The sequence below is a fragment of the Harpia harpyja genome, chromosome 1, assembly GCF_026419915.1.
Source record: "Harpia harpyja isolate bHarHar1 chromosome 1, bHarHar1 primary haplotype, whole genome shotgun sequence".
NCBI lineage: Eukaryota > Metazoa > Chordata > Aves > Accipitriformes > Accipitridae > Harpia > Harpia harpyja.
Window position 1 is genome coordinate 55,374,634 of NC_068940.1, and position 26,937 is coordinate 55,401,570.

Genomic DNA, 26,937 nt, shown 5'->3' on the forward strand with positions numbered 1-26,937 from the left:
ATTTCCTTATTTTCATGCATGGTATTGCATAGAATAAAGCTGATATGAATTGAGGCTGATAGCCTTACATGTTATGTTTTCTTTCAACATCAAAAAGCATTTGTTGGAGGCAGGACACCCTTTTGTTTTGTCCTGATAAATCACTAAGCGCATATGCAATTTCCTATTGGTTTTGGATCTTTCTTGGTTTGGGGTTTTGCTCATTTATTTTTGGATGCGAGTGGAGATTATTAGCCTGAGCCCTGGATCCCTAGCGGTAGCTCTGTTGCTAATTACAAAGGAATGGAAATGCTTGAGATGGCCTTTAGGTTAATTCTAACCTTGACCATGTAGAAGCACAATGATTACCTTTTAGCAGGTGAGTAACCTGAATGGAATGAAGGACTGTGGTCAGATTTCTATACAAGAATGGATCTGATACTTGGGAAAGTCTACCAGGATGATTAGTGAAAGGAACACATTTTACAAAAAATTAATTAGAAGAGTTTGGCTAGGTTAGTTTAGATAAAACATTGTGAGGAGACAAGATGACATTTCATGAATACATTTTGGAAGTACTGATGAGGAAGCAAGATGTATTTAAGCAAAAGATTAGTATAGGTACACGATCAAAAGGATAGAGACTGGACATGAATTCATGTTGATTGCAAATTAGAAGTTGTTTTTTATCTACCTGAGGAGTGACACACTGAAATACTTTTGCAGACAGAAGACTTACACAATGGGATTTTGATAAGTTTATGGAAGTGATTCCAGGAGAATTGATGGAGATAGGCAATACAGCTGCTGATATATGTGCTTAGGTCTCTGGTTTGTTAGGATGACCACAAGAGGTCGAAAAGAGATTGGATTACTGTTTACAGTATAGATTGTATTGCTTCCACACTACTGAAGATCAGGAATTTATTTTCGTGTTGAAATTCCCTTCCTCTGGACACTATAGATTTGTGATTACTAGACAGACACAATCGAATCATGCTGAAGTCTCTCAGCTGCTTGGCTATGTGGTTGGCAACAGTTAGAGAGAACTGCCGTATGTGGAAAGACATCTTCTGTGTTGGTTGGGCTACAGCATCAGTAGTAGTTATCTGTTAGCAGGATGGTCCTGTACAACCCAGGAGAAGGAGAGGCCTGACTTCTAGATCTTGACTCGTGAAAATGAATCAGCATGTGATCTCTGCCCTTTTCCTGATTCACAAGGTATATATTTAACAAGCATTCAAGGACTGAAGCGTGTGACATATGAGGAGCTGAGGGAACTGGGTTTGCTTATCTTGAGAAAGGCTCAGAGGGGAGCTAATTGCTGCCTTCACTGCCTGATGGGTAGTTCTAGAGAAGACAAATCCAGGCTCTTCTCAGAGGTGCAAAGCAAAAGATCAAGAGACAACGGTCACAAGTTGCAACACAGAAAATTCCCACTGGAAAATATTTTCACAATTAGAGTGGTTAAGCCCTGGAACAGGTTGCCCAAAGAGATGGCAGCAACTACATCCTCAGAAATTTTCATAAAATAAATGAATAGAAAAGGCTCTAAGCAACTTGATTTGGGTTTGAAGTTAGTCCTGCTTTGAGCAGAAGATTGGACTGAATGACCTCCGTAGGTCCATCTGACCTAAATTAACTTATGATTTTAAGCCTTATTCTTCCAGCTGAGCTCAGAAGCACTTGCAAAATATCTTAGATTTTATGATCTTTAAGAATTTAATGTCTTGCTCTGGATGGTAAGAAAGATATAAAACAATTTGCAACACCAGAATAAAATGTTGCTTTTTTTCTGTGTCATCATCTGTATTGGGTTTGCACGGCAAGGTTTTGGTAGCGGGGGTGGTTACAGGGGTGGCTTCTGTGAGAAGATGCTAGAGGCTTCCCCCATGTCCGACACAGCCAATGCCAGCCAGCTCTAAGACCCATCTAGGCATTGTGGCAGGACATTGCTGCCCGGGTAGAACACATGGCTCTAAAGGTACGTCATGTAGATGCTCAAAAGCCGTGCCACTGAAGAACATAGAAATAATGAACAGGTAGACAAGGCTGCCAAAATTGAACTAGCTCAGGTGGACGTGGACTGGGAGCATAAGGGTGAGCTATTTGTACCTTGATGGGCTCACGAAACATCGGGACATCTAGGGAGAGATGCAACATATAGATGGGCTTGTGATCAAGGGGTGGACCTGACCATGGAGGCCATCACACAGGTCACTCATGAAAGTGAAACATGTGCTGCAATCAAGCGAGCCACAAGAGTAAAGTCTCCCTGGAACAGAGGGTGGTGGCTGGGTTTTCAATATGGCGAGGCCTGGCAAATTGACTATATTGGACCACTGCCATGAACACATCAAGCAAGTGCTACATACTCATGATGGTGGAAGCAACTACTGGTTGGCTAGAAACTTATCCTGTAAACCATGCCACTGCCCGAAATGCCATCTTAGGCCTTGAAAGGCAAATTTTATGGCGACATGGTACCCCAGAAAGAATTGAATCAGACAATGGGACTCATTTCTGAAATAACCTCATAAGCTTCTGGGCAAAGAAACATGGCATTGAGTGGGTGTACCACATGCCCTATCACCCACAAGCATCTGGAAAAAATTGAGAGATATAATGGACTGTTAAAGACTATGTTGAAAGCGCTGGGCAATGGGGCATGGAAGCACTGGGATACAAATTTAGCAGAAGCCACTTGGCTAGTTAACACCAGAGGATCTGCTAACCGTCCTGGTCCTGCCCAAACAAAACTCCTACATACTGTGGGAGGAGATAAGGTCCCCGTAGTGCACATGGGGAAGTGGCTGGGGAAGGCGGTGTGGATTTCTCCTCCCATGGGAAAAGGCAAACCCATTTGCGGGATTGTTTTTGCTCAAGGACCTGGGTGTACTTGGTGGGTAATGCGGAAGGATGGGGAGACCCAGTGTGTGCCTCAAGAACATTTAACTTTGGGGAAAAAATAATCTGTGATGTGAGTTGTATGTTGTAGGAAGTAATGTAGCAGGAATGACCTGAACTGCAGAGGAGTGAACTTCACAAGGAACCAGACAAGTGCAACGGTGACCCAAACCAAGCCGGTGTTGGTGCCCAACCATCAAACATACTGCTTCTCCTGTCCTGACCACACATCTTGACAGATGGGGCCCAAGTCATAGCCTGTGTGTGAACATCTGGAGGAGTGGAAGAAGCCCATGGAATATCTATCTGCTAAAGGACAGGAGATAGTAGTTAATAAGAACATATAAATCTGTATGTTGGGTATAAAAGTGGTTTAACTATGTAGTTTCAGTTGTAAGTGTTGGTAAGAAGGGATTTCAGTAAAGAGAATTAAATACAATGGTGTGGTTAGAAAATATATGTGTATTAAATTGTGTGGGACCTGAGCATGATGCAAATGGTATGGAATAAGGAGTGGAGATTGTATTGGGTCTGGCTGAGATGGAGTTAATTATCCCCATATCAGCCCTCGTAGTGCTGTGCTCTGCAATGGTAGCTAGAAAGGTGTCGATAACACACCAGTGTTTTGGCTACTGCTGAGCAGTGCTCCCACAGCATCAAGGCTGTCTCTCCAACATTTTCGCCCCCCTCAACAGCAGGCTGGGGCTGGGCAAGATCTTGGCAGGGGACATAGCCAGGACAGCTGACCTAAACTAACCAAACAGATATTCCATACCATATGACATCAGCTCAGCTATAAAAGCTAAGTAAAGGGAGATGGAAGGGGGGGCATTTTCATCTTCCAGAGCAACCCCTACGCGTACTGAAGCCCTGCTTCCCAGGCAGTGGCCAGACATTGCCTGCTGATGGCAAGTAGAGAATAACATCATTTGTTTTCCTTTGCTTTCACGCATGCGACCTTTGCTTTCACTTTATTAAACTCTCCTTATCTTGACCCATGAGCCTTTTGTTACGTTTTCTCTCCCCTGTCCAGCTGAGGAGGGGGAGTGATAGAGCAGCTTTGGTGGGCACCTGGTGCCCAGCCAGGGTCAACCTACCACATTTTCAACAGATTTTCTGACTGGAAGGTGGCATATTCTCTGCTTTTGAAATATTGCTGTCCTGGTTTTAGCTGGGATAGAGTTAATTGTCATCTTAGTAGCTGGTATAGTGCTATGGTTTTGAGTTTGGTATGAGAAGAATGCTGATAACACTGATGTTTTCAGTTGTTGCTAAGTAATGTTTAGTCTAAATTTTTCAGCTTCTCATGCCTAGCCAGTAAGAAGGCTGGAGGGCATAAGAAGTTGTGAGGGGACACAGCCAGGACAGCTGACCCAAACTGGCCAAAGGGGTATTCCATACCATGTGATGTCATGTCCAGTACATAAACTGAGGGGAGTGGGGGTGGGGGGATCGCCACTCAGGGACTAACTGGGTGTCAGTTGGCAAGTGGTGAGCAATTGCATTGTGCATCACTTGCATATTCCAATCTTTTTATTATCACTATTGTCATTTTATTAGTGTTACCATTATTATTATTAGTTTCTTCTTTTCTGTTCTATTAAACTGTTCTTATCTCAACCCATGAGTTTTACTTTTTTTTTTTCCAATTTCCTCCCCCATCCCACTGGGTGAGGAGGGAATGAGTGAGCAGCTGCGTGGTGCTTAGTTGCTGGCTGGGGTTAAACCATGACAATTGCTTTATTGTTGTGATTGATATTGTTGGCTTCTATATATTCTTTTTGAACAACTGGTAGTTTGCCACCCCCACCACCCTTTGGAAAATATTTTCAGTACAATGCAAAAGAATTTTATCAACTAAGGGCTAAAAAGAGAAAGAACTACAATAATGAAACTCTACACATTTTTATTATTTAAAGGTTCAAACAGTTCATGGATTAAAGCAAAACCTCAACAAAACACCGTTTCTTTCTTCTTGCCATGGCAAGTTGTTAATAAGTTGCTAACAATGACACACCCATCTCTTGAATTTACAGCTTCAGATGCTGGTTTCCATTTTTCTCAAATCTTGCTTATTGCTTTAAGCATCTTAATTTTATTTGGCTGTATCTTGGACTACTACAGATTTTCTGAGACTGGGATAGCTGCAATGCACTGTATGATAATAATATTTTTATTTAATAACTGACTGTTCTTATGGGATCCTACAGTTACCTTATGATATTATGGAGAACAATCAGATTAGCCACCTGAAATATAGTGTGTGTACAGAGAACAGGAGAGAGCTCTCTCTACATGGTGATATACAGAGATAAACTTCAGAATACGGATAGGTAGAATATCAGTTAATCGTATTATAATTTAAGCAGGACTGAAGCTACTGCAAGAATGTTTATTTTTAGTTTACAAAAGCAAAAGCACACAAGCCTCTATCTCAGCATAGGGAATTACTTTGCATATAAAGAAAGGAAAGAAGGAGTGTCCCTCCCGTGAAGCAAATATTTAATTTAGTTACATATTTTCTAACAAAACCTTGTCATTGTTACAAAACACTGAAGCTTTTGAAAGTTTTGAAAGAAACTGAAAGTTCATTGAAATCGTTCATGAAATGTAACTACACTGAGCTGACTGTTTTGAAAATTTTACTCTTATTTGAACATCTAAAAAAGTCTTTTAGTTCAAAACCTATTTATTTACAAAATATATTTAAGCAGTGATGAAAAGGCTCTTTTCTAAAATGTTCAAAGTCAAAATCACAATGATGTCCTTCCATCAATGGGAATTGGGCTTGATAACCAACATGTTCTGTTTCAAATGACTTCTTATGTTTTTCAGCATTGGTATGGCAAGTGTTTTTGAGAATTTTCTCTCCTTTTGGGATGGTGTCATGTTTAACCCCAGCTGGCAACTAAGCACCTTGCTCACTTCCCCCCCTGCCCCCAGTGGGATGGGGGAGAAAATAGAAAAAAAAGTAAAACTGATGGTTTGAGATAAAGACAGTTTAATAGGACAGACAAGGAATGGAAAATAATAACAACAACAACAACAACAACAGAATATACAAAACAAGTGACGCACAATACAATTGCTCACCACCTGCTGATTGGTGTCCAGCCAATCCCCAAGCCGCGGTGTCCCCCAGCCAACTCCCCCCAGTTTATATACTGGACATGACATAATATGGTATGGAATACCCCTTTGGCTCATTTGGGTCAGCTGTTCTTGCTGTGTCCACTCCCAACTTCTTGTGCACTCCCAGCCTCCACTGGCAGGTCAGTATAAGCTGAAAAGTCCTTGACTTAGTATAAACACTGCTTAGAAACAACTGAAACATCAGTGTTTTATCAACATTCTTCTCATCCTAAATCCAAAACACAGCACTATACCAGCTACTAGGAAGAATATTAACTTTATTCCAGTCGAAACCAGAACAGATGGGAAATTAAAGTATTTCTTGGGAAAATCCCTTCTCTACCATGTTTTTGGAAGTATCCTTCTTTTCCTGGAAGATATCCTGCCAGCTATGGATCAACTTTACTTCTGCCTGCATCTGAAATACGAAGATACAATAACAGTTCATAACAATAAATTGTTTTAAATTTAACCTTATCATAGCAAATCTAAACCAAATGCAGTGATAAGGCAAAAGTTTTCTATCCGCACGACTTCATGAAACCAAGGGTAAATAATAAAATACAGATACAGTGTGCCTGCTGGAAATCAATTAGTAAAAAAGAAGACTGAAAAGGAGATTTTGAAACCATAAGTCACTATTGCCTCTCCTTCCATAACTGCTTCCTTGAAAGCTGTTCTCATGAAAAATATTGCTCTTCTAAATTAGAGCAAATCAGAGGTGCAGATGATTCTTTGCAAATGAGAGTTGAAATACAGGTATATAAAAATGTTAGAATTTGCTGCTTAATATTGTAAATCTGAAAGCTTCATGATTCTGCAAGCTTAGCTAAGAGTTTCGAAGTACAGAGTACTGTAAGCTCCTAACAGTAAATGGACAGAACTGCCTTGAATTGGTTTAATGCACCCTCCCCTCCAATTTTGTAAAGGATTTTCCTCTCATCTTTTAATTCTATCTGAGCTGATTCAAAGTTAAAGCCTTGATTAAAATTATCAGCATTTTCAAATTTCTTATTTTTTTGCCTTAAAGAACAAAGTAGGTACCTTACAAAAGATAAGTTTTTAGCAAAGAAAAGAGGAACAACAAAGGAGAATTGCAACCTTTCCTCTGAAACCTGCTCTCTAAATATTGAATTTATGGCACTTCACAGGTTGCAACTTTAATTTGGAACCCAGCATATTCAAACCCAGAAATTTAATAGTGGAAGTTCTCCATGGCATCATCAATGGAAAAGGGAGTAAGTAGGCATTTCTTCATATTTCTCTTACAGTTTTCAGCCCTTTTCCCCCACATTTGCAAGTTTTTCCAAAGAGGACAAAGGTCAGAAAAAATGTTAAAAAATAGATCAGAGAAAAGAAATAGGAGGTTAATTCTTCACATTGTATCTATTCTAGTTCTCCCAAGCTATTGTTATATTCCTTTTTCCCAGTTCAGACTTCTAATCACTTGCCCAAAATGCACAACTTTGCAAGCCTGTGTTAACAGGTACTAAAGCTGTTCCTTTGGGAACCACATCATAGATCTGCATAAAAATCTAGAAGGACCTGCTGCTTCTTTGAGAGAAGGATCAGGATACATTCCTTATAAAATCCTGCTAAGCACTGGGTGGGACATGATATACACACCAAATACTGTGTATATATACATGTAATAGGACTCAATGACAGGAGTGTTTTGGACAGAAGCTATCAGAATTCAGCCCTACAATTAAAGGATGGGGAGAGGAGCCTGCAGGATGAGAAATCATTATGAAGTGCAGCTGTGATTGTGGAATACATACCTGACCTTCCTTTTTTTTCAACCATTGGATAAAAAAGTTCAGCTATTTTAAAATCTTGTATTAAGACATAATTAGAGTTAACTTGGTTCCCTAGTACAGAGATAAATGGTGCAAGTTTAACGAGCATCAAGGGTCCCCAACTTCTTCTTCTTTATTAGTTTCTCCATCTTGGTGGTTGGGCATTTCTTAGTGTTACTGAGTTACTTTGTGTTGTGTGCCAGGTGGGTGCTGTGAGGTTAGACGAGCTCCTTTGTAACTGGATATCCTCCATCCTGCTGCCACTCACTTACCTATGTCTAAATGAGACTGAATTTGCATAACTTACACATAGCGATGAACAAGACTGACCTCACTCTACCTCACCTTCAACCATTTTTTGCCTTTTTCTGTTCTTTCTGCTCTTTAAATGTCAGTCAGTGCTGCAGGAATATGCAGGCCAAAAGTATTAAAGTGAGAAAGAGTTCTACCTAAAAAATGAATATAGATAATTTCCTCCATTTTATACCTCATTTTCAGATTATTCAGGCTTATGGGGTGAAATTTAAATGTGACTGTATATTTGTGCATGCAATTGACAGATTCCGGCAGCTTCTCATTCCCCAGTTTAGTCTTGGGTTCTCCTAGGTCCTTATTGCTTTACTGACATCTCCTTCTCATCACTTCTCTATACACCGTGGGAATTTTTTCACCTTTTCATTCTTAGATTTTGTACCCTACACAATTGCTTTTCTTACTTTGCTATAGGTGAGTGGTAAGATACTAATATGCATTACAATCACATAGATGGTAAAATGTTTGAAATTATAATTAAAGCACAACTTTAACAGGATTTGAGCTTAATATGAACAGCTACTGTATGTCATCTATCAGACTAATGACTCTTTGCTTAAATTCCCTAGGAATTTAGAGACAATACTTTACATGAAATGCTTCAGATACTTCTTTTTTTGCATTAAAGAAGATAAAAATAACCTGTAATATAATCATAATGATGAGGGGAATTTGAATAAAATTAGCTCTAAATTGCATTTGAATTCTGTATCTCTGAAACATAAAGCTCATAACTCCCCTATGGAGTTTCACCATTTTTTTCTTTTACAATCAGTTGGAGAATTGATCCTGGGCATTGATTGCCATATGTTTTTATTACTTCAGCAAATACATAAAGAGAGTAAAATTTATTAGTGCTTTGAAATTCAAATGAACTGCCTTCTGTAGTTTATACCAACATAAACATTTAGGTAGAATTGAATGCATGTGAGAATTAATTAATAGTAGGCAGGTCCATTCCTCTCTTAAACCAGGTAAAATGTCTCTGCCAGCGTGTGGTTTACATTTCGTGATGAATCTGGGAAGTTTGGAGATGTAAATTGTGGAACTGTGTTATTCCTCATACCTAAATTCAATATGTGTGTAAAATAGATGTGACTTTCATTTTAAAAGCTAGTAAAGAGTGCACAGAAAAAGTAACTGGCAGGAAGGTATACAATAAAGATGACAAGCATTAAATATATTTCCCCTCAAAAGAGATACTCAGCATATTGCTTTCTTGTCCTTAAGGAAAAGTCTCCAGCAATATAAATTGTATTCATAATGAAAATACACACTAAATGACAGTGTAATCTATAATACTTTCATACACCACCAGGTACGGGCAAAAGTGTCATAAATCTCGCTCTTCTGAACCAAACACTTAGACTCTGCCAGATCTTGGCAAAGCTTGCAAAGGTTTAAAAAGAAGGGGTCAAACTATATCAAGAGTCAACGCTTGATGTTAAAAGGATCTCTCTTTTGTATGTTCTAACAAGATCAGTCCCATACAAAGGTTTTCTTTTTCTTTTTTTTTTTTTACCTTGGATTACTGACTTGCATATGGCACAATCTGTATGGGGCACTGGTCTTCCCAAGATGCCAAAATTATAATTTTAACTCTACTTGTCCTTTATTCTCTTGCACTATTTGCAGGCATCCTGCTGCTTCAGTCAGACATAAAAAGACATATCCTTCTAGGACAATGGTTAAATTTTATGTGATCTGTACTTCTTCCTGCTCAGTGAGGTGAATAGTGCTCATGGGACGGGTTTGTCTTCAGAAAGCAAACAGAACAAAACCTGACAGTGAGTGGGATACATTAGAGAAAATTCATATATGACCTATGACTCAATATGATTTATGTTAAAACTGGGTCACTTTATAAGTGTTTATTCCATGAATACACTTGTATGCAAAGTTTGAACTGAAAGAGAATTTTATGGCCATGTTATAAAACTTAGAAAAAGGTGTTTTACCGTAGAAATGTTGACAGTTTATAATGACTGCATGAACACAGAAATCATTAATCTTACCGATTCCTTGTTGGGTTTTTGAGATTATATAAAAGGAATCTTACATTCAGGGTGGTATGTAGAAAGAGCTTTCAATGAACCTTGCAGCACTCTAGAGACTATTTCCTTCCAATTTTCTAGGCCAAAATGTCTCCTGCTGTACAAACGCAAAGGAGTAGGAGAAAAACATCTAGAATGATTAGCTCAGATTAAGTATTATCAAGAAGAAAGAAAATATTTTTTTGAACTTAAATAATTTCAGCCATACATGTTCAAATGCTGTTCACACCGCCTACCACCCCCCACCCCCCAAACCTCAAGACAATTCCAAGCTGATTTGCAATTCCAGAGACTTTAAGTCTTCTCATTTTGGTACTGTCCACCATGGATCATCTAAGGTAGAGCTTATCTTGTTGAAAACTTACATAACAGTAAGTTATAAATTAAAGTCAAAGGTTTTTGATTTACAACATCAGAGAATCACTTTTAAGTGTGATTATAATGCTTCAGAGAATTGGTTGCAAATGAAAAAGGATGACAGAACTACCAGCCAAAAAGCCAGCACTTGGAGCACTTTGCTGCTTAGGAAGGATATGAGAAGATGTGTAAGAGAAGCCATGAGAGGACATACTCTATCCCTATGTCCACATGTTTTTTGGGGGGGGGTATCACTGGTGTTAATTTTAATTTGATACAGTGTTTTCACTTCCAGTAACCTCTAAGACAAGTCACTGTATTACTGGAATGTTGTCTAAGATGCAGTAGGAGTAAATCACTTCTACGGAAATTCCAGTTGGATCTTTTACCAATTCAAATTGTTTTTTTGCTGGGATACTCTCCAGCTTACCATACCTATGTATGTAACAGTAAACATCACTGCTGGTCTGACTCAGTCAACACATTGCATATCCTACTAGAGAATTGACCTTGTTCATAGGTTTAATGTATAACTGAAAACTGCACTGTAAGGCAGTGCTATTTTTTTTTGAAAACCAAGTTCAAGATGTTGAAAGTGTCCTCCATTTGGAATGTAATGAAAATGGACTAAGCATGCATATGAAAGAGTAAATTTATTTTTCATGACAAGTAAAAGTTCTGAGTCACCAACCTGCACATGTGATGCATAAGAAGTACTCAAGGAATACAAAACCACACCTTACCAAAGATACCAGCCTGTAAGCACTGACCCTGACAGTGGCTGTCTTAGATACCTATAGAGTGGTTTTAACACAAACCCAGAGTCACAAAAAAAAAAAATGCCCACGTCCACACTACTGTCTGACTAAATAAGCCAACTCTATGGGAAAATTCTAAAATGAAGTACAAGAGAAAAGCCAAAAGCGATATTTAGAAGTGAAAGAAACAAAGCATCAAGTCATGAAAAGAGTAATGATGAGCCATGGTCAAAATCACTGAATAAAAGAACTCAAGGTATATTTCCCCTGAGAACAAACATGCGCAGTCACACGCACACACACACAGACAGAATCAATGCACTGATGTTAAGAACTGAGTTTTGATTTGTTCCTGAATTTCTGTCATCTATCAAGGAGACTTTTTTGTCTGTCACTGCAGATCCTACATGAACAGTGCTGATACTGGTCTTCATGAAAACTTAGCTTAGAGAGAACCAGAGTCAATGCAGCTGCTTCCTCCTCCACATTTTGAAGATTAAAGATAATAGAAGTAAAACACAAAAAATGATTCATGGCTCAGAAATTGAAGTCTTACTGGGAGGGTAAAAACTGTACACTAGAGGAGATGGAAAAAACGTAAATCTGAGCTGTGTAAAAAACATCTCCCCCTTAAATTCTGTCTTTGCTATAGCTGAAATGGGAAAAAAGGAAAATAGGCTCAAGGAGAAAGGCAAATCTAGAGCAGAATAGTCAGTCTGTTCCCCTCTGGGCTTATAAAGAGCAGACTCAAATCAAAATCCTTGGAAGTCCTTGGGAAAAGGATACTCTTAGAAGGTTACAAATATAGGAGCTTTGAGAACATCAGTATTTTCCAAAGGGGAATGAAAAGAAAGTGTTGAAAAGGTGCCCAAAGTCACAAAAGTAATTTTGATTCAATATGATTATTGATGAAATCTCTGTAGCAATAAATAGCCCCAACATAGTAAGCTAAGCTCTTCAGTTTGGTTTCAGAAGAAACTACCAGATCCGTTTTTGCAGCCTTCATCTACCACCTCAGGCTGAGCTTAGACAGAAGCACCACCCCCCAACATATTTGTGTCCTTCTTTAAAGGGAGACAGCTCAAGGTGCCCCTTTGCATTACAGTGGAATAACACAGAGAGATGGACAAGGTCTTTCTATTACTAGTTGGACAAGGCCAAATGCAGTGGCGCTGAGGAGTCTAGGTGCTATTGCATTAGTATTAGTACAACTGTTTTCCCTGTTTCCATTTTTAATTCCAGTTTAGCTTAGAGGATCTTGAGAATCTGCTGATAAACTGGCGTTGCCATTCTGTAAGTACAACACTCATATAGCAGTGGCCAGGAAGGACAGCTTTGCTTTAAGTTTGGGTAGACTTGACATTTGCTCAAAATCCTTGCTTCAGCTTTGGATGCAATACAATGCCAAAAACCCCTGCTGAATCCATATCCTTGTTATGCACCTGTTCTCCATAAAATTGGATAAGTCTGCTCTCCTGGTAGGTCGCCACTTAGAAAAATCATGAAATATTTAGAAAGCATTCCTCAACAGTAAAATAGCAAATGGAAAAGAGACATCCTGGATATTTTATCCAAGGTACAAGACAGGCCCCAGGCAAGATTTATGGGATTTTTGCCACAATGACCAGATGAGTCTTCATCATTCTGGTAGAACATGGCAGTTTAAGCAGATCTTTAGAGGGGTAATACAGGTCCTTTTCGCTGACTACTTTTCAGGATGCAAATAGTGTTTTCTGAGGTGCAGTTAAATATGGAAAATACTTCTGGAACACAAAGATGGATAATCATGCATGGCCAAGTTTTCTGATTTTATTTCCAACAATAGCTACCATCCAAGCTTGCCCAGAGCAGCCTTAATCAGTTCATAAATCAGGGGAATAGAAAAATGAAATTGCAATTTGTGGGACCAAAATAAAATCTATATTTCTGAGAGAAGAATCTAGTGATTTTTGCAATAGGAGAAGAATTACAATTCTGCAATAAGTGTACTACATTCCTAATGTTCCTTGGTTTGTGTCAAACAAATGGCACTGAGATGAATGATTTTCAGATTTACTTTGGTCAGTCAGTAGTGTAGGAATGGTTAATTGTTGTGGCCCCAATTGATTAATTGATTCTTCAAGAACTTGATTGCTATGGGAGGAAGGGAACTGCATGAAACAACACATATCTTTGCTTTCTTTAATCCTCCTTGCCCTCAAACAGCCAGCTTTCAGCTGTCTGTTCTTATGGACTGCAAAGGCCAGCAGTTGTGCTGTACTTTTACAGTTCTCAGGTACAGCTGTGACTGAGCCTAGGTGACATGTCAGTGTCTCTAGATGTTACACAGAAGTAGCTAGGAAATGCGTGGCAAATTATACTGTAATTCTGATGTGAGAATACAGCCCTTCATGTGCTGCAAACACCACTGAACTATGGGTTGATACATCACATGCCATGGACAACCCTGAGGGCAATATGAGATAAGTTGTCACAGTACTGGCACGCTTTACAACCACAATGAGAAATCTTTCTAAATAGGTAAATTTTTATTTGATTGGTTAGGCATTCTTACCTTTTCCATCTTCCTTCCAGCCAGATCAAAAATCTGTATTTCTTTGCCAGTCTTCACACTTCTAACTGAATTTCATTTCCCACCTTCAAAAATTATACAATGATAACTACACACAAAACACATGCAACTGAGCTTCTTGTGCTGTGATGAGAGTCAACATCTTTAGTATTGATAATGTTGGTTTTGATGCGTGTAATGCATCAAATATGGATTAATTGTTTTTTAACTACCTTTCCACAAATTCAGCACTTTGGATCTTTCTTCCCTTTGGAACAGAAGCATATTTTGAAATTTTGGCATTTTCCCCAGGACAGAAACCTTGTTTTCCACAAGCTCTAATCCATGGTGAGACAGTACTGGTCTGGGGTACAGCAGCTGTTGTATATGGTCAAGAAAGAATATGAAGGAGAATGCTTAGTAAATGCACTGGGAATATAAAATGGGAGCTTTTACTAACTGCAAAGGACTGGGGTTTATATTATCTCCTGTGAAAAGACTTATACCAGCTTTTTGATAATAATATATGGTCATGGAAGTAAATTCAAATTTATTCATAGGCAAAGTTTTTTAAAACTACAAATCACATCTGTAAAGTTCAAACAGAAAATTCAATTAATCAGGATGTTAGGAATACACCCATTCAGATTCCCAAATGGCTGTGTCACTCAGTCACACTCTAATAAAGGCTACTGGCTGCTCAAATGAGGTTTCATTTATACTAATATTTAGAAATGGCTCATACTTTAGACACTGATGTTTCTAGCAGCACTCAGATTAAGGATATGAGGAATACAGGTACAAGAAAGACGCTGTTCGTTATTTCTTAGTCATCAGTTGTAAAAGCCTATTAGGAAAATGTTTGTCAAACGTAGCTGAGAAACAAACACAAACTGACCTGTGATTACTCAAACACCATAAATAACAAGCACCAAATAGGTGATGTGAAAGTTTGCAAACATCCCATGATATTTATTTCTGTTTGTTAGGGATCAGATACATTAACAAAAGCTGGAGGGATCATTTGCACAACCCAGGAAGACCACGAACAGAAAAAGAGGCTAAGCACATTCAGTTGTATCACTGAGCAACGGCCTAGGCTTCTGAGGCACCGGACTGGGACCCAGAAAACTCTCCTTTGTACTTGTCCTGCTGGATGACTCCAAGGCAGGGATAATGATACTGACCTCCTTTGTAAAGGACTTTTAGAAACATGCAGATAGAAAGCATGTAGCTGTAAAGGGGCAGAGGAGGAAGGAGAAACCATACTCATCCCTGTTGTGCTGTGTTAGATGCTGGTTAGAACCAGGTTGTTCAACCTGCATGTACTATGCCCACCCATTCAATATTTCTACATCACTACAATCTCATAGGCTGACTTATAGCACTCTTTAACAGCATCTGAGGATGGATTTTGTATTCCTTATAGAGCACGCAAATATTAGTTATTGTAAATTAAATCAGGCAACCTCTCCTTATTGCACCTCTTGTAACAGAAGGGCCTTCAAATACAGAGAACAAGTATAACGCGTGTGCCAACTGCATAGATTTTAAGTTTTTGAAGTGTGATTTAAAAGGACCTTAAGCAGTTGCTCTGCCTTCGGTGGTGAATTTCACCTTCTGAAATATAAAATAGATTGAAGGGAGAATACAATTCTCTGCTCTGCATCCTAACTTTTTTGTGTGCGTGAAGTGGAAATTTATCCATTTTACTGACTTACTCTACCACTTCCTGATCAAACTGCAGGATGTATACCTCCTATCAGCACTCAGCCTGGAAATCAGAGACTACTACAAAAAACTCCCAATGTTTTACATGGAAATGTCTACCCCTGATATGGTTAACGCTTGATAACAATCTTGTCAAACTTTATACACCCGTAAACAGAGTTTACAGTGATAAGTTTTGCCATCATGCTACTATTTATAACCCATAAACATAGTTTACAGTGATATGCATAGCAATGATAATGACACTGACAAGAGCACTCAACAGAAGCACATATGTTGAGAGATGTTCTTATGCAATCTGTATTACTTCTTGTATCTACATACACTTAGTTGAATAATCAAAGTTGCCACATTTACAATAAAATAAAGAAAAATATCAATATTTTAAATGCAAAGATGAGCCATTATACGTGCAGTTTCATAGACAAAATTTCTCACATCACATCATGGTTTCATAGAAAAAAGTCTCTGAGTAGACAGCCACTTCTCTAAATTTGCATGGAGTGTCTACAAAGTTACCAATTTCCAATTTAGTTTGCTTTACTCTACCCAGGAGAAAGTGGAAGAAAACCAGCCAACTTACGATCTCCTTGACAACGCACAGGACCCACAGATACCTTGGCTTCAGACCCAGGCCGGTCAACATCTCCAACCACTACCTGACTCACTGGTAGGTGCTCTTTGTATGACAACATCCCAGTGTCTTTTCTCCTGAATTACAGAGAGGGAGAAAGAAAGAAAACAATTGTGAAATATATTAAAATAGTTTCTTTGATCATTATTATTGTTCAATGAACTAAGCACCAAAAGCATAAGTATGCAACAATTATACCAGTACAGCGTTACCATCTAAAAACCTATCTCAAACAACATCAGTTTGAGCAATAACGCTGCCCGTTTACTGGAAAACAGCTGGATAGCAGCTACTGTCACCCAGGAACACACTCAGAGTAGCAGCTTGCTTTGTGGCCAGTCCTGGACTCAGCTGGGCTTCTGTGGGTCTACCTGCTTTCCAGACTGAGCAGCTCCGTACTAGTGGGTAACACTTTGCTGTTGATCTTCTTGCTGATGTCTTCTGAGAGGGAAAAAAATCCTAATCCTTCCTAGAAGTGTATCTTTTCAGCTCTAGTTGCTGCCAGTTATTATCCTAACAATACAACCTCTGCCTACCAAGGAAACAGTGATTCTTTTATATTTAACATTTTTAGTATTATATTAAAAGAGAGAAATTAAAGACTAATTATCTGAAAAGGCTTGTCATCTTAGTTCTGTCATTTCTAACATTAAGTGCCTAAGTCCAAAAAATCCAAACTTGTGACTCTAACCATGAGTATGCAGCTCAAACCCCATTTTAGTTAGCAAGATCACTAAAATTCAATTTATAGTCATGTCTAAAAGCTCCTCATGTCAACTGCAGTGAGTAACCTGGTGCCTTTTTCATGCCTAGACCAAATCATTATGCACAGTTACAACATTGTTCTTTTATCATTTCAAGAGCTGAATCCAGCTGGCATGTTGAGTGCTGTTTCTTCCAAATAGAAAATAAAACAAACCAAATTTAACTAGGTGCCTTATCTCTCAGGTGCTTTTTCCTTTTTCTCTCTCTCTCTTTTTTTTTTTGACATGAACACATGAAGGCCAAAAATATCCACCCAGGAAAAAATGCACTATACATAGTGTTAGGACTATACCTTTTGACACAAAAGAAAGTAAGAGGAAGCAAAATAAATCCATCTGTTTCTCTCTTTTTTTTTACTCTTTCCTTTAAGCTGTACCCTGCCATGTAATTGAGTACCTAAAGCAAGCAACTTTTTGATCTAAAAATCAATTCCTTTGTTCAAAAATACCATAGGATGAAGGGTGAATTCAGGATCTGGAAAAGTTACTGAAGTGCACAATGTGACTATAACTGGGAACTTGTAAGGATTTCAGGAAACTGAAAGTCTTTTTCATCTCTAACTTGGATGACTCCATGACCTGACTCATTAGATTGCTAACAACTGGGAAGCACAGCAGGGATCTGCATGATCTGTGGTAATGCTCGGAGTTTTACAGCAGCACAGTAGTATTTTCCAGTAGCATCTCCAGTCATCATCCTCACCGTGTCCTTCTGATGAGATGGAATGCAAACATTATCTTTAAAAGAAGCACAACTAAAGTAATTAAGAAAATAACCATCACATTTTCGAACGATAGTTCATTGGAACTTGTGTCTGTTCTCTGTGATGAAGAGAGTAATTAAGAGATTTAATTACTAGAGTTTTTCAAATAGTAGATTACTCTTTTCCTTAATCTGAATGTTCTTCCCCTTCAGAGCACCATTAACCCTCTCTGGCTGGACACAGCTACACCAGGTGCTATGTTGATGAGGCTGCTATGGGGGACTGCGAGAAAGGAAGGAAAATGGAGAGGAATAACCCTTGCAGGCTGCTTCTGCAGACTGTGCTAGGTTGTAGCATACTGCTTTTCATCCACAGATTGCAACATCCTTTACAAAGGTATCGTATTCATCAATTTGGAGACAGGCGATATAAGAAAAGGGAGATCAAAGGACTTTCCCTTTAAGAAAGAAAAGAGTGAATAACAATAGCCAGGTATGTAGACATAATCTTCCATCTCTGCTCAAGACCTGTATCCATGGGACCCACTCCCTTCTAATAGAGGATAAATGTAGGTCATCACTTTACTCTTTCTGAGATTTTCCTCTGAAACTGTCTTTCTCTGCTGATTGTTACTCTTTCAAAGAATGCTTTAAAGATGGATGTGTCTATTTAAAATAAAGAATTCAAAGAGCAGTAAGAAAAACCTATTGGCATTTCTCTTCTTCCCTTCCCCTCTCACACAAAGGGCTAATATTTCAGCTCCAAATAAGGATGTCAAAGGGCAGCCCTTTTCCTGTCACCAATACCTTTCACCTCCTTTGAAGGAAATAAAAAGGAGCAGTAAAAATTTTCTCCTTTTCACTGATCACGTTTCTACTAATTTTAATATTTTATTTATGCATTTACTGATGTGGTCACTTTAAAGCTGTTGCTATGACAATAAAACTAAATGTTAAGAGTTCTTTTTAGAAATAGACATATTTTCTGATAATCGCTTACTTGTCTCATCATTGTAGGAAATGCATTCTGCCCTGCACAGAAGCTATTGAGGGCTGGGAGTACTGGACCAAGAGTTGAAAGAATTGTGTTGTCTTTTCTCTAGCACAGCCTGCAAAGGTCATTTGCTCTTAACAAAAAAAGGGATAATGATAGCTTTTGGCCCACTCATGCACCAAAAAGACAAATACACTCAAGAGACTGAGTGGCTCTGTTATGCTTTTCTAAGGTATTTGTAGTTCCTTTGGACATACTAATCAGTGCTGACGAAGTCAAAAAAGTTATAAACCAAAGACTGATTATAATGCTTGACTTTGTACTACGCACTTAGAAATAATCACAGCTGGAACACTCGACTCCTGCAAGTGATAATGCTTTTGCTGGTATTTAAAGACTTTGCACATTAAGAGGGTGGAGAAAGTCTCTGAAGTTTTTCCTCACCAAATAAAATCCCCTTAAGAGAACAAAGATTGAATTCAGAGTGTGTCATATTCCTATTAATAGCCAAATGGGAGATGAATGAATCTGATCAAATCCTGTAATTATTACCAGGAGATATTGATGAAATCTCAGTGTAACTTTCTATTTCTAATTTCGTTTCCTATATATAAAAGTCTGCAAAGTGCTTCAGGGTGCCTTTGAGTGAAAGCAGCAGATATTAGTGTAAGATTTATCATTGTTTTGATTACGATCATCTACTTACTCTTTATAAGCATTCTGTGGTATGTAAAAAAGAAATGCATTATGCACATATCAGCAAATGACATATTCAAAGTAATGATAAGATTCTGTATTGCTATTAATTTGTTTATATAAGGATTTCATACAACCAGACTTCTGTTACTGGAGTAATTTATTTTCTCCAATTTTGTTAGACATCACTTAATTATCAGGTCAGTCCTACACAGGAAAACACATAAAGAATGTGCTACAGGTAGGAATGGACTTAATTTTAACAGATAAGCTTACATGAGCTGAGGAACTGTAACTGTTTTGAGAATACAAATAAAACACCTACTGGATTGAAACTGCAGTGTTAAACATATTATTTAATTATTAGCAGTGGTTTGAAGAATAGAAAATCCCAAGTATTCCCATTTCCAAGATATACAATTGTCCACCTCTCAAAAGACCGGCTTTTTACTATGCAAGCACCTCTATTGTAATCCCTGAATTTCCATAATCTATCTGAGAGAGGTATAAAGCAGTTTAGTACAGCTAATATCTGCAAATTAATGTCTGTAAAAAACACTGTGAAGAGTACAGACGTGCCAAGTATTAGTATTTTCTCTCTTCCAAAAATATCTGGCAAGAATTTTATTTATATCAGGACTGCTAAGAAGAGCTAATATTACAGAGAATTTAATGAACAATACAATTTTGGCAGCAGCCTTAATAATCTGGAAGCAAGTTACTTGGAAATATGCAAGCTTTAATTAACAGGATTAAAAACAAAAGCTAGGATTAGAGCAGAGCTAGCTAACTTTTGAAAGGTTTTGATAAAATTTAGTTCACTTTTTAATGTACTTACTATGCAGCACAAAAGCCATACTTTTAGATGCACCTTCTTTTCAGGGCTCTGCCCTTCTTAGGAATTGTAAACTGCCAACAATATACTCTAGATTGAAAACTTTTACTTCCACTTGAATTTGCTGTTCTCAAGGATTCTTAGAGATCTCTTGGCCCTTTCCCACATGTCTTGACACCTCAGATACCCTTACACGTTAAGCTGGAGCTGATGACTCACTCTTGATTTGGCTGCCAAGGGGTTTTATGGAAAATTTCTCATTACTATATGGGATCATATAAACTGACAGAAGGTCGTAACTCAATTCACGTTTTTTTCCACACTGGCACTGGACAGGCTGAGGTGCTATGGAATTGTTGTTCTCGTATTCCTAACAGCAAAAGAAAGAAGTTTGAAATCTTACAATTAAGACTGATCTTAAGGCAGTTAAGCTTCTTCTCTAGCACACTGGTAAAAAAACCCAGAAAGTGCCACCAACCCTTAGCAACATGCACTTCATTATGATGTAACAGGTGTTTTGGTTGGGTAAGCAAAGCCTATGTGCAGGCACAAGTGTTAGCTATGTGCAAACAAGGGTTTGCAAGAGGTTTGTTACAGTGGAAAATACAGAAGTAAAACAGGGAAGCAGTCTGGATTTTTATTTTTGAGAGCACTCAAAAATATTTTTATTTTTGAAAGCACTCACCTCCTGAAAACCTAAACAATATGATGAAAGACCATCTAATCCCAGCACCCAGATTACTAACATAAACAAGTCCATCCTTTGACATCTATTAGTAAAGATAAATTATACCAAAGACATGTGGCTGATGGTGAAGCAGGCATAAGTAATCCTTGTTTAGAAATTATAGAAGATTGAATATATTAGATTAAATTAACTTAATACACAAGCATCATATTCACAAATAGTCCCACCAGGAGAATGATGAACATATCTAAGATACCCTCAATGGCAATGAACTGTACAAAAGAAACACTGGAATTTGCACTTAGCACAAGTTACTTCCAGGAACCTCAAACCTTCTTTGAAGAAGAAACCAGTTTAAATTAGCCATGCAAGGTCATGTTTAATTCACACTTTTTTCCTGGAACTGAGATGTAGATCTCCTTTTTCACTTTACACAGTCTATCCCTCCCCTGACCTTTAAGATGAAAAACTTTAAAATTACATTAGGAAGTATATTTGCTCCTTTGGACACCTCTCAAATCTTATAATCCCATAACACCAACCCTCTTAATTAAATGCAGGTTAATTTGAATCATTATTAACATCCTTATGAGGACTGTATGCTTTAATAGTGATTAGAAAATCAATACTTCATAAGGTATGCAGCATATAAATTGCTAACATGATACCTATTTTTTAAAAAAGTTAGTAACATATTGATTAATTTTTTTTTTTACAAAAAACCTAAAACATCACGAGTCTTCCAAAGACAGAGTGTCTAAACAACACTTTCCAGTATGACCAGGCATGTGGGATTGAGGTGAACAATTTAAGATGCCTGGTGCTGAAACTGTATCACCACAGAATTTATACAAGCAGTTTGGTGAGAGTTTCTGAGTTAAGAAGTTGACAGGAAGCCTGCTCCATTTCTTCCCTTTTCTCTGCATGGCAAGAGATGAGACACAGAAACCTCCGGCAACTCAGAAGGAACCCTGAAGTCCAGAGGAGATGTCAATGCTACCACGGCACTTCCTGATTCTGTGTGTGCTAGAGGTATGAAGTGAGATACATTGAGAAATTGGTGAGAAATGTGTCTAATTGAAAAAATCCATCAGGAAGGAGATTGAGATAGGTTAGACTGGTTCTACAGGGCTCTTGCCTGAAAGGACTTCTCGACTTTCCTCTCAAATAGGAGCTTGTGAGAAACTGAATAACCACAGCAAAAGGTGAATAATGCAGATAGCAAACTGGGCTGTGCTTTCTTTTGAACAATATGGATCAATTTCAGTGGAAAATCTGCCTTTTCTGAGTATTTGCTCATATTCTCCTTCCAATAAAACAGTGGAGAGAGAAGGTCTCTCCTTCAAGCAGAGCAGCTCCCCTTACAAACTTCATTTCTTCAGTGTTCCTTCCCAGAAAAAAAAGAAATTTAGGGCTCCTCTTCTTTTGGGGCCCAGCAGCTCCTCTGACTTGACTGTTAATTTTTCCTGTTTCTATACCAAGATATTTAAGAATGGAATCTAGGAATCCTACCATGCTGTAACTGATCTCCAGCACCTCTAGATCTTTGCATCTGTCAACTATGTAATCAATTTTCTGCCTCAGTTTCAAAATTTTTTAGGTAGGACAGGGCATGTGTGTGGCATTTCCTTTGGGAGAAATGCTGAATCTTGTATTGGGATGTCCCTTCCACCTTGGGTGATTATGGAGACAAATTTACTTGGGATTCAGCTGAAGCCAAGAAAAGAAAGTTCTCCTGTGGACCTAGAGCTGAAATGAGATGCTACAGGAATTTTCCAAGAAAAATCGACATTGGAAAGGGCAAATAGCTTGCTCAAAGAAACTTCTTTTTTTAAACTTAGTTAAAAATTTCATTTGGCATTTTCAAAACAGTATCATTCTTTTATCTCAAAATATTTCAAAATTCAAAAGATCTTTTGAAAAATAATAGTTAATAAATAAAATATTAAAAATAATCCACAATTCACAATGCCCAGAAAGCTTTCTAGTCATCCTTAGAAAGTTTTAAATGCTTTGTTTTATGACAGAAACATGAGAAAACTCTGTTCTCAACAGGTGTAATCAAATGAAGGACAATAAATTAAATGATCCATTCAACTATTCAACATGCCCCAGAAAGTTAATCACTTTGACAAAGAGAAACTTGTACTCATTCCATGATCCATTCACACATGCTGAAACTTCCCATGAAATACCACGGTACCTTAGCTCTGAGGCAAGAAAATAATGAAGGACTGTACTGAGTATTACCACCTGTTTCAAAAATTCTCTAATTTAAAACCCCAAGCATTTTTAATTACATTTTTGTACATCTGAATGCACTATAGTAACAGTAACATTTTACTGTGTGCACACTAAAAGCAGTTATCTAATGAAATGTGTGTTCTTAATATCTGTACTATTGAATATAGTATTGCAAGATCTATGCAGACAAATGATGAATTCTTTGCAGTTATCTATTCAACTAACCATCCACAAGCCTTCGGATCATATCCTATCAAACGATCAGACCAAATGTGCTTCTGGCAGGATTTTTAAGGCACAAGGACCTGTATTGGAAGAAATATTAAAAATCTCAGAGCAGCAGCTTAGAGGCTTCACTTGGAGTTCTTGACAACTTTGGCAGTTTTATTTGGTATGACTGAAAGAGCTAAATAAAAAGAACTGAGGATGGCATGACAAAATAACAGATGGCTATAGTTAATGCTGACTTCAGCCCCTATATGCCTGTTGAGTTCAATAAGGTACTAAAGTGCATAACTTTGTGTTGAATTTGGTCCAGAAAACTTAATGAAGTATGGGACTTAGTGCACCTAGAAAATTTCAGTAAAACCCAACTGTATAAACACCTACCATTGCTCTTACCCTTTCACTGGCACTTCCTGTAGTGTTCATCCTTACATCACATCTATGCATATACCTCATACAACACTGAAACCAATCTACGTTTCACACAAAGGCACCGTGGTGAACATAAGGGTGCTGCGATTTAGCTCACCTCTTCAGTTGCTCGTATAGCTATGACATCAAATATTTTGGGAAAAAATCTAGGTTGATCACACCTTGGAAAAGAGTGCTTGATTAGGTAACCTAATCTCCTTCATACCTATGATAAGTATGCCCAAAGAAGAGCAACGAAGCTGGTGAAGGGCCTGGAGCACAAGTCTCATGAGGAGCGGCTGAGGGAACTGGGGTTGTTTAGCATGGAGAAAAGGAGGCTGAGGGGAGACCTTATCACTCTCTACAACTACCTGAAAGGAGGCTGTAGCGAGGTGAGGGTCAGTTTCTTTTCCCAAGTAACAAGCAATAGCACAAGAGGAAATGGCCTCAAGCTGCGCCAGAGGAGGTTTAGATTGGATATTAGGAAAAGTTTTTTCACCAGAAGGGTTGTCAAGCATTGGAACAGGCTGCCCAGGGAAGCGGTTGAGTCACCATCCCTGGAGGTATTTACAGGACGTGTAGATGTGGCCCTTAGGGACATGGTTTAGTGGTGGACTTGGCAGTGCTTAGTTAATGGTTGGACTTGATGATCTTAAAGGTCTTTTCCAGCCTAAATGATTCTATGATTCTATAAGTAGGTTGTTTCTGTCTTCCAGATTTGTATCACCTGGTAAGCATTTTTCATACTTATCCTCCCCTTTCTCTTTTTATGCCAAACTATTGTTTCATTTGGGCTTGTTTATTCTTAGTATAGATGATTTCTGAGCCCTTTTAGCCTTACTTTTGGGCTTCTGTAAAATAGAGTTTGTTAATAAGCATAAAGCTGTCTTACATGAAAAATGTTGTATTCAGGTGTGTTGGATTCTGCTCTGTGTAAAAAATTACACTTATCCTACTTCTCTATCACAGGTGACATTTTGGAAGACACAGAAAAATTACGTTACTTGCTAGACATCATGTGGAAAATAAGCATACCAGCATCATTCTACTAAATAATAAACTAAGTAGCCAATAAAGAGACAAAAGATGGGAAAAGAAGTAATGTCATATACTATTAAAAGTAAAATTCCAAGACAAGTTACTATTCAGCTATTTCCTTTCTGTAAAGGCCCCAACCATGCCTGTACTGATTTTTAAGGAAACTTAGGTATTTGAGCCTATTTTTCAGTAAGCTCTTTCTATTCTGACTGACCTCAACCTTTAATTGTAAAAATCACAACATCTTACTTTCTGTATCTATGATCAGTTCTCATTCTTGAAATACTGTATTTTTATGGTATTACACATGATCTGCTAATTGTTTCTCCTGAGAAGACCTCAGTTTCCCTTCAGTCCTTAGAGGTAACTATCACAATGTACTTCAATTTTCCCTCCAGTCTCAGCCCCAGAAGATTGCTTCCCATTTTACTTTTGTGGGTGTGTTGAAGAAGGCAAACCACAACAGTGATGCTTCTCTCAAAGGGGCACTTACACCAGCAGGACAGTTTTTTTTAGTTTTTATTATGTACCATACAGCTTGTACATCTGTAGCTCCTTACTCAGTATGAGGATTTCTTAACCTACTGCTATCCGGAGTTGGAATCAGTGATCCTACAAATTATTTTTTTTCCTTTCTCCTTACCTAATAAATAGAAAAGTTGTTTCTAACTGTAAAATGATTAGTAAAAGTGGTCCCAAAACAAATTCTGCTTTTTCCTAACTGCTTAGAAACATCTCTCAATATAGTGAAGTCATCAGGTTAGTGTTTTTTTTATGTTGTTATCATTTGTTTGTTTTGTTTGACCTATTAAAAGGAGACCCCTTAAATTACCCTGCAACTGGTAAGGAGATGGGGAACAAACACCTATTTCAAACATCAAGCCATGCCAAAGCCAAAGGGAAGAAGAAATTTGTAACAGCCATTGCTAAAAAAATAAAAAAAAATCCAGCAAAAATCTTAAAGGATTATCTACAAATTGTGCTAAAAACATAATGCATGATGTTGCATGATCTTGCTACATCTACTGAGGAAGGAAAGTGGGGTCTATTATCACAAAAGTGCTCTAGTTAGAAAAAGAATTAAATATCTCATTATAAAAATTTTTTAACATACTACCATTCTCAGAAATAGATGAATGCTTCAAGGTATTTAAGCACATTTAAAGCAATGGTGCAGCATAGAGGTAATTAACTGATGTCTTTTTTCATTCAGTAAACACTTTGCTATAAAGCACAAGCAAAACATGGATACTTGTCACTTTCCCTCTGCTTGTAAACACACATATACCTCTCAGAATTAATTTCATTTCAATTATGTTTCTTTTTTAGTGCTTTTGTTAAAAAGACAGATGACCTTGTTTTGCAATGATATGCAACTTTATCCATAGGTTAATTTCTTTATGGCCTTCTCATGTTTTTATGATACCCTTACCTCTTGTCTGCATGTGTGTATATCCACACACGTATTACAGTAACAGGAGAAATGAGAAAAGACACTAAACAAGGTACTTACTGAATTTTTAAAAAATAGTATTCCTGTAATGTGTACAACTGTGTCACCTCCAGAGGCAGCTGGGTTCTGCAGGGCTGTAGCTAGAGATTCTCTCACTGCACTTATGAGACAACTGAGTGACCGAGATTAGGACTTGAGCTACAGGGAAGGTATGGCATGCTATACTTCTTGCTAAATAGTAGGCCAAATGCAGATGCCCTTGTTTAGAAAAATCTGTTTTGCTGCATTGACTGTAGAATGTCAAGTATTTGTTTAGCATTTTGTTGACCACACTTATACAGGATTACTGACCTATTCATTAGCCAGATCGCTCCACTTTATTGCTCTGATGGATTTCCATTATCCTTCTTGTTAGCCTTTAAGCTCTACTCTTCTTATATTACACATCACCACTTTTTCCTCAACAAAAGACTGGAGCAAACTTAGCAGAACTCACCATTCACTTCCTAACGCAATTCCCGCTGAGCTGAGCCTATCTTTTCTCAGCACTATACTTGATGAACCCCCCTAAGACTTTTTACTGCATAGTGTGCTGTTACAGCCCTGACTGTGTGGATGTCCTGGTTTCAGCTGGGATAGAGTTAACTGTCTTCCTAGTAGCTGGTACAGTGC

The 26,937-nt window shown here is 38.0% G+C and overlaps 1 protein-coding gene across 3 annotated transcripts in view; it reads right to left on the reverse strand.

Annotated features, from left to right (window-relative positions):
• CNTNAP2 (contactin associated protein 2) overlaps positions 1 to 26,937 on the reverse strand; it is a 1,249,274-nt gene that overhangs the window by 189,916 nt on the left and 1,032,421 nt on the right. For all 3 annotated transcript variants that reach the window (XM_052795237.1, XM_052795244.1, XM_052795253.1), the window contains one exon: positions 16,164 to 16,291. In XM_052795237.1, the coding sequence (XP_052651197.1) occupies positions 16,164 to 16,291 (128 nt within the window). The remainder of the gene's footprint in view (positions 1 to 16,163; positions 16,292 to 26,937) is intronic.